At 34.9% G+C, this 8,473-nt stretch overlaps 1 protein-coding gene across 2 annotated transcripts; it reads left to right on the top strand.

Moving 5' to 3' along the window:
* The first annotated feature begins 409 nt into the window (after positions 1–409).
* On the top strand, positions 410–7,969 carry LOC109213990. Of its 2 annotated transcripts, none has more exons than XM_019377841.1 (6): positions 410–1,144; positions 2,336–2,547; positions 5,345–5,642; positions 5,774–5,859; positions 5,942–6,033; positions 7,161–7,969. In XM_019377841.1, the coding sequence occupies exons 1-6, from the start codon at positions 833–835 to the stop codon at positions 7,391–7,393; spliced, it is 1,233 nt and encodes a 410-aa protein (XP_019233386.1). In that variant the 5' UTR covers positions 410–832; the 3' UTR covers positions 7,394–7,969. The 2 variants fall into 2 exon arrangements, with proteins under 2 accessions (XP_019233386.1, XP_019233387.1); XM_019377842.1 differs by having other exon boundaries at positions 5,348–5,642.
* Positions 7,970–8,473: the final 504 nt, after the last annotated feature.

Here is an 8,473-nt window from a genome sequence, read left to right on the forward strand (position 1 = left end):
AATTATGAATTTATTCGATAAATTTCACTTTTCTTCTAATCACAGTACTTCATAAAATAAGCTAGCAAAATAGTAATACAATCAAACCTCTCTATAATATGCTCGTTTGTTCCAGATATTTTTTGATGTTATAGCGAAAATATATATTATAATAGAACTTGAAATTTGTATCTGAAAAAATTTGACTTTTATAGTGAAGTGCTGCTATATACGAATAGTGTTATAGAGAAGTTTGACTGTAGTATCCTAGTGTTTTAAAATTTCTTTTGGTCATGACAGCTTAAAATTAAGGAAAAAATAGTGCTATTTATTTTTTCTAGGAAAAATAGTACTCCACTACTTAAAAAATTGGTAAAAATAACAAACTAGCAAATTAAAAAAATAAAAATATAACAAAGATTCAAAATGACCTTGTTTTCTTCTTCCCACTTAATTCCCACTCTCTCTTGCCCATACAAATTTTATTCTCTCTCTCCTCCATTTTCAACTGAATTTTTCTCTCTCTTTATACACACCCACATGCCATTCTGATAAATTATTTAACTATATCTTACAAACACCTCCTGAATAATTTGATCTGAGTCAACATTGCTAGGGTTTATTACAAATTCTTCATAAACTCCAAATTCGTCGAATTCTCACACAAAAAAAAAAAAAGATTTTTTTTTTAATTTGTGGCTAATTTGATTCATTTCTACGAGAATCAATTAGCCCTTTTGTAAAATTCATATATAAATCGCAATATATCGACATAGAAATTTAGACTAAAGGAGAAAAATTTGATAAAATTAAAAGTTTTTGATAATTTTTAGGGGTTTTGATATAAAGAAATATGATGGGGAGTGGATTACAGTTTAATCGGAGTTTTAACGGCGAAGATCGGTTTTATAGTGCGGGGAAGTTTCGCCGGAATGTTAATCGGAGTTTTTCTACCGGCAGTGAGGATAATCTCCGGCGAGCTAAGAGTGATGTGGCTGTTAGTCATTCCCCGACGAAGCCGAGAATGAAAGTCGCCGCCGATGAGTCGCCGGAGGAGCCGCTATCTGCCGTGCCGCCGACGGATGTTCTGCCCCCGCCGCTTTGTAATCTTCAGCGGTTTTTGAAATCTGTTTCTCCTTCAGTACCTGCTCAATATCTATCTAAGGTCTTAATAAATTATGCCTTTTTATCTTATCAACTGTTTAATTAATCTTTTTTAAAACTCTTTTATGGGTTTTTGATTGAAGATTTAACTATTGTTTGTCGGTTTTTGATATGTGTTTTGGTTGAAATTGTTTGTGTTTGTATGGGTTATTCAAGTGTTTAAACTATTGGATTAGTATAAAATTGTACTCCCCCGCTCCTCTTTAATTTGTCCGAAACAAAATAATACCTTTTTAAATTTAGAAATAATTTAACTCTAAACTTTCCAGTTTACAAAATGTATAGGTTGTTTTAGATCACAAGTTTCAGTTTCAGAAGTATGCTTTTCTTTCTCAAACTATGTGCCAAGTCAAGCTGCATCAAATTGGGACTGAGGGAATAATACTTTAGTTGGTATTTTCACGGAGAATATAACTGTTGTTTGTTGTTAAGATTATAGGTTTGACCGAAAATGGTTGCATTAGTTTAAAGCTGTAATCTTTTTACTGGATATGATTGAACTTAACTGTTGTTTATTGGGTTTGATTGAAAGTATTGTTGTTTATTGGGTTTAAGTAAAAGTTTAACTGTGTTTGTTGGTAAGATTATAGGCTTTGGTTGTAAAGGCTGTATTAGTTTAAAGCTATAATTTTGCTGGGTATGGTTGAAAATTTAACTGTTGTCTATTGGGTATGGTTGAAAACTTAACTTCTGTTTGTTGCTAAGATTATAGGTTTGATTGAAAATGGTTGTATTTGTTTAAATTTTAAATCATTTACTGGGTATGGTTGACAATTTAACTTCTGTTTGTTGCTAGGATTTTAGGTTTGATTGAAAATGGTTGTTTTAGTTTAAATATATACAGAGTAGTATTTAACTGCTGTTATTGGGTTTGAATGGAAGTTTAACTGTTGTTCGTTGTTAAGATTATAGGTTTTGATTGAAAATGGTTGTATTGATATAAATTTCTAATATTTTACCGGGTATGACTAATAATTTAACTGTTTTTATTGGTATGGTTGAAAATTTAACTGCTGTTTGTTGTTAATATTATAGGTTTTGATAGAAAAATGGTTGTATTGATATACATTTTTTTATTTAACGGGATATTATTGATAATTTAGCTGTTGTCAGAAGGGTATGGTTGAAAGTTTTATTATTTTTGTTGTTAAGAATATAGGTTTTGAGCGAAAAATGGTTGTGTTTGTAACAGACAACTATGAGGGGTTGGAGGACGTGTGATGTGGAGTTCCAGCCATACTTTGTGCTTGGTGACTTATGGGAGTCTTTTAGAGAATGGAGTGCATATGGAGCTGGAGTTCCATTGGTGTTGAATGAAGGTGATAGTGTAGTTCAGTACTATGTGCCCTATTTGTCAGGTATTCAGTTATATGGTGACTCGACAAAGGCTTCAACAAAAACAAGGTATATATTTGCTTGGTTTCTGCTTCCACATTTAGCCTAAACAATCGATGCTCACAATACCCCACTGAAGATGCTTGTTTTGTATTTCTTTGGTTTTCCGTGTACTCCTTGATGCTTATATCAGTTCCACAATTATTATTGCGTATATTTAGGCTTTATAAGTAATGATTATTTGTTTTTACATGAAGTGCTGATACACAATAGTTGTGGCATTAATGCAAAATTGTGTCTAATACTCTCGGTCAGATTATCAGGACTCAGTTAGGGAAAAGCTTTGGATGATATATTATGTGTGCGTCACTTTCCTCATTGCTGTTACTGAAGTATGTTTTGCGAGAAAATATTAAACACAATATTGATAAGAGAAACAGTTCCATCTGCATCTTTTCAATAAAAAAGTGGATGGCAAAATGTTCATTCCGCTTTGCAATGTCATAAAATTACCGAATGAGCTTTTGGCCGGATTTATGGGTGATTGCTATAATCCAAATCGGTACCCGATTATGAGATGTGGTTCTTTAGCCAAATACTTCAGTCTTCTTTTTAGATGACCTCTTAACATTGTTGCACATTTCTTTGGACCTATATAGATGGAAGTAAAACCTTTACCATCTCATTGACATGTGAAACAGTGAATAAACTTCTTCTCTCACTTTTTATCTAGTACTTAGCTTATACATACTTACTGCATTCCTGATTTTAGTTTCTTTCAAGTCAATTATTATATTTTTAGAAAGAAATTTTTTGTCCCTTTCCCGTTATAATCCTTCGTTGTCCTACAAATAGTGCCCTGAGTAAATTTATCTAGTAGTATGCCTGCATAACGATTTATGCATGAATGAGTATAAAATTGTTGATCTTACTTGGTGAATGCTTTTTCGTAGGTTTCGATCCCTTCTCAACCTAATATTCACCTTCTAAAATGAACTTATTATTACCGTACTTGTAGTTTCTTCTTGAACAATATACGACTTCAACATGCTTTTGTTTCCTTTTTGATAAGAACCAAACTTCTTCTTTTGAAGCTGCTGTTGATGCAGTCTTATGTACCATCTTGGTACTTTTTATCAATAACTTTACCATATGAAAAAAAATTCTTATTCTACTCTCTCTGTTTCAATTTGTGTGTCTTAGTCTGACTGCGCACGGAATTTAAGAAAAGTAAAGAACACGTTAAATCTTGTGGTCTTAAACTAAAAATGTGTGTAATGTACCTAAAATGCCATGTGGTTTGTTGGAGTTAAAGAGTTACAGTATTAAATATAGAAAAAGGCATTCTTTTTGAAACAAACTAAAAAGGAAAGCAAGACATATAAATTGAAACGGAGGGAGTAAATGTTTTTTTCCTGGATAACCATGGCGTCCGGGCCAGCTTGCGTGCACCTCGATTAATTTCACGGGGTACTTGCTACCTCCCACCACCATAGGTACCGGGTAATTTTATCCACCGAGGCTTCGACAAATGAGAAGAAATCACCATTGTTTTAGCCTCTGCTGGAATTTGATCGTGAGACCTCATGATTTTCACGCCGCACCCTTGGGTGCTCTTCTTTTAAAATAAACTAGCTCTAAGTTAATGCTGGGTAATTACATTGAATAAACTTTTGTACTTACCCAACATTTTGAACTTTCATACTCGGTTGCTTTCCTTCCCTTTATCTCATCTTATTTCATGCAATTTGCTTGCTCTATCCCATCTAAGTTTTTATATGTTAACCAATTCATGGTACTATTAGTGAAATATGCCAAGTGCCTAATGAAATGACGGATCTCACTTTGACACAGCTATTATTTGTTGTCAGTTTTTCTTTTTAATGGTTGTTGTTTTCTTTTATTTTGATAAATCAAGGTCTTTTGTTAAAAATCATGGCAAGATGGTGTAACTATACAAAAGAAATTCCATGTGTGTTAGGACTCTTGAAAATTTGTCCAACTCTCTATACAATAAGGAATTTCCTTTTTACACCAAAAGTATGAGAAAAATAATACGGAGCTTTTTCCCCAGTTTTTATTTTTTATTTTAATAATAGGGAGTTTTTGACTCACTGCAATAATACTTGACTCCGAGACTAGAATTTGATTTAGAAATGGGAGTTTAGGGATGTGGATATGTCCCTAGTTGCTCATTCAAGCAGTTGAATGAAGAACTGCTATCGTGTATTCCGAACTACCATAAAGTGAATAACTGAATATTAGTAAACGTGTTCAGTAAAATAAATATTTGTATTATCAGAGTCTACGAAATGGATGTCCTAGTCATATTCAGGCAAGTACCTCATTGCTATTCCATCTATTTTTATTGGTCAGCACTGAACCAGGCTTCTCAGTTGTACCTTGCCATGCTCTCTCTCTCTCTCTCTCTCTCTCTCTCTCTCTCTCTCTCTCTCTCTCTCTCTCTCTCTCTCCTTGAACCTGCCTTTCCCTATTCACGATGTGTTTTTTCTGCTTTCCAAAATAGGAGCAGAATATTTCGTCAAAGGCTATGGAATTTTCAATTTGCCATTCTTTCTTCTGCATGCATCTTTCTGATGTATCATGGATACCATTCTGCTCTTTCCTGAGACATTGTTGATTTCAATGCGCTCCTTAGCTTGTACATGGGTGGACAGGTGGGGTATAGCTTGAAATTGTGTATTATGAGTGTGTTTGTGTTGTAAATGTGCATCATTGTGTCTCTTTACTACCCCCTCACCTCCTCCTCTTTTCTGAAAGGGTCTGAATCTTGAATTGAAGTTGTTTAGATTTTGTATGAGTAGCTTTAAGAAACTATAATATTGACTTGCATTTTCTTACACAGTAGGCGACCAGGTGAGGAAAGTGATAGTGACTATTTCCGGGATTCTAGTAGTGATGGAAGCAGTGACTCTGAACATGAGAGACATTGCTTGAATTATACAAGGGAGCAGCGGATGTATCATAGCCAAACAAGTGAAAGCTCCCTTAGTATTGACCGGTTATCATTAAGAGACAGGAAGGCTACCTTCCAAGAAGGATTTTCAAGCGATGAGGGTGAATCTGGGTCTTCTCAGGGTGCCTTGTTGTTTGAGTATCTTGAGCATGGTCAGCCTTATGGTCGCGAACCTTTGGCAGATAAGGTTGGTGTTTCCTCCCTCTTCCTCAAAGTAGTCAACTTTTGTGTCTTTCATCTATGGGGAGTAATGTATAAGTTACCCTTCTTGCTTCTTTATTATATCTCATATTTTCTTTTATGTTTCTTGTTCTGTAGATATCTGATCTTGCTCAACGTTTTCCGGAATTAAAAACACTGAGAAGTTGTGATCTCCTTCCTTCCAGTTGGATCTCTGTAGCCTGGTATTTTGTTTTTCTTTGCGCATATCATATGAGTGTATACTTTTTTGTATCTTGAATTGTAATGCTGATGTCTCTCTTGCAGGTATCCAATTTACCGGATACCTACTGGACCAACTTTAAAAGCTTTGGATGCTTGTTTTCTGACCTTTCATTCTCTTCATACACCTATGACAGGTATCTGACAGTTTCTACCCTAGATTGCTTTTGTTTTTCTGTTGGATATTACAACTACTGCTTCTTCTAAACCCATCTATATCTCTGTGTGTATTCTTTTCATAATGTAATGTGGTGTTTTTTGATGTTTGTCTATGTATTTTCATCTGTATTAGTATGTGATATTCATATATTTCCTTTATCTTGTTGAGAAAAAAAGAAAGGAAATTATTCACTGTCAAACAAAGAATGATTGACTGTATCAACTTGTTAGATTCATCACAATCAATATATTTTACTCATTTGACCCGGTAATAAGGGTTCAAGAAGCTTCCAAAATAGCTATATAAAAGAAACAATCCATGTGAAAGTTGTGTAGCGAAGTCTCCTCTTCCTTTTCTTAAATTTATTTCGGGCTCGCTGAAATGAAGTGGATTGGAGATTTTCGTTTGTCTCAAAATCTTTTATTAGGAATAAGAATATAATATTCTTTTAAGCACTGTATTCTGTATCTTGAAGTATATAGTCTGAAAGGAATAGAATGGCAAGAAATTGGAAGTTCCCATTGGTAATTTGGTATCGTTAAATGTGAGGTTAGAACAAGACCTAGTTTGTGTGATGCAGTGTTTGGTTGGAATGACTTACGCAGCCTGAAATCGATTTCCTCCAAATTTTCAACTTTCTCTTCGGTTGATTTTCCCATGTCGTCCAGGAAAGAACCGGGGCGTTAATATGTAAAAAAAATTAGTCGTGAAAAAGATGTCCACCTTAATTCATTTAACTCTTTTCTAGCATGTTAGAAAGTCAATCTCTTCTTGAATTTAGGTTTTGTTATACATGTGCATCCTGGTGAACAAATTAGTCATGACTGTAAAAATGTTTACCTTGGCATTAAATAATATATCTGCTCTCTGTTTTCGCTGTGTGGACAAATACTATGGACCTCGAAATGGTAACATAACATGAGGTGTGTGTAGGCATGTTCCCTAAAAATGGTAGGTCACTAATAGTTTAGGCTGAAATTGTTCTATCTGGTGAAGCATGTATTAAGAGTATGTTAAATAGCCTATTGTGGGTTGCTTTTAGCATTTAACAAAATTTATTATGTTGCGAGCGAGTCGTTGAAATTGCACATGGACTTTGTGCAGGAAGTCAAAGTGCTCATCCTGCGGCGGTAACATGTCCGAGTGATACGGATCCGGTCCCTAAGATTCCGTTGCCTGCTTTTGGCCTTGCTTCATACAAGTTTAAAGCCTCACTTTGGACCCCAAATGGAGGATCTGGAAGACAGTTAATGAGCTCGCTCTTGCAGGCTGCTGAAAACTGGTTAACGCTGCTTCAGGTCAATCACCCAGATTTCAGTTTCTTCTGCCAAAGGTGAAAACTAGAGAGTCTCCTCAGCCTGTGTAACCAAAGCCCAGAGAACCAATCTGTGCAGCTGTTGATTTTGTGAGGACTCGCTCTAATCTTAAGTTATGATTCTGGTATCTATATTATGAGGCCAAGAGAAATATAAAAAAAAAAAAAAGAAAAGAAGAAAGAAATGAAATAGTAAATGGATAAGCAGCCCCCAGGCAAGGGCTGAATACTGATTGGAGAGGAGCGGAAAATAGTAAAGAAACAAACTGAGCTAAAGTTTGAGTGAAGTTATGACAAAAGATCGGTAGCAGATGAGCAGATGAGTAATAATGCCTGTTCAGAGATCAAAAGACAGTGAAAGAAAAACAAGAATATTAAGCTGGCACTATAATGCTCCTCGTTTTCACTTTATAATAGAGTTAGCAGGCTGTTTTTGACTGCCCTGAATTTGTAGGCGTGTTATTTATATTAGCATCTAGCGGATTTTGATAGAGCTACTATGGTGGTGAATGTAGCTTCCCCATGTGATGTACATTATCTTTTTAATGACTTTATTTGGTAGTAATAATAGACTAATAGTTAATAGACTATTTAGGTATAATTCTCTCCCATGTTTATTCTTTTTCGGTTTTCTGGGCAGTTCAGTGTCTCTTATTTCCTGCTTGCTTTTCTTTCTGGTATGTTCCTGGAGCTAAAACTAAGCTATTGATTGTTGGGATGTATTCTTGGTGCTGGTTAACAGTCGAAGGCGTTTTTTCTCCAGTATCAGTTTGAAACTGAATACCAGGTTTCTGGAATAATTAAAGCATTCGCCAGCGTTTGCCTGTTGATGAAGCGATTGAAATATATTAGTAAAAAGCGGCATTATCCCTTTACTCAATCTCCCCTCGCTTACCACCATGAACAACACCTTTCCCGATCAATTGGTTTTTAATTATTTAATAAGAAAGATGGCAAATCCTACCATTTTATTTCCTTTTTTCATTTGGATCCTATCAACTTGGAGAGTGTCTAGATTAAGACACTTCTCGTATTCGGACTATCAAGATCGACTAAATGAGAGTGTGGCTGACATGGTAAAAGAAAAAATCAGCCACCTAAT

Source organism: Nicotiana attenuata, unplaced genomic scaffold, assembly GCF_001879085.1.
Source record: "Nicotiana attenuata strain UT unplaced genomic scaffold, NIATTr2, whole genome shotgun sequence".
Taxonomy (NCBI): Eukaryota; Viridiplantae; Streptophyta; class Magnoliopsida; order Solanales; family Solanaceae; genus Nicotiana; species Nicotiana attenuata.

Coding starts and splice junctions, on each gene's coding strand:
- LOC109213990 (XM_019377841.1), top strand. CDS start 833: ATGATGGGGAGTGGATTACAGTTTAATCGGAGTTTTAACGGCGAAGAT. Junction 5,860..5,941: donor AGTTGGATCTCTGTAGCCTG/GTATTTTGTTTT, acceptor TCTCTCTTGCAG/GTATCCAATTTACCGGATAC. Junction 6,034..7,160: donor TCTTCATACACCTATGACAG/GTATCTGACAGT, acceptor GACTTTGTGCAG/GAAGTCAAAGTGCTCATCCT.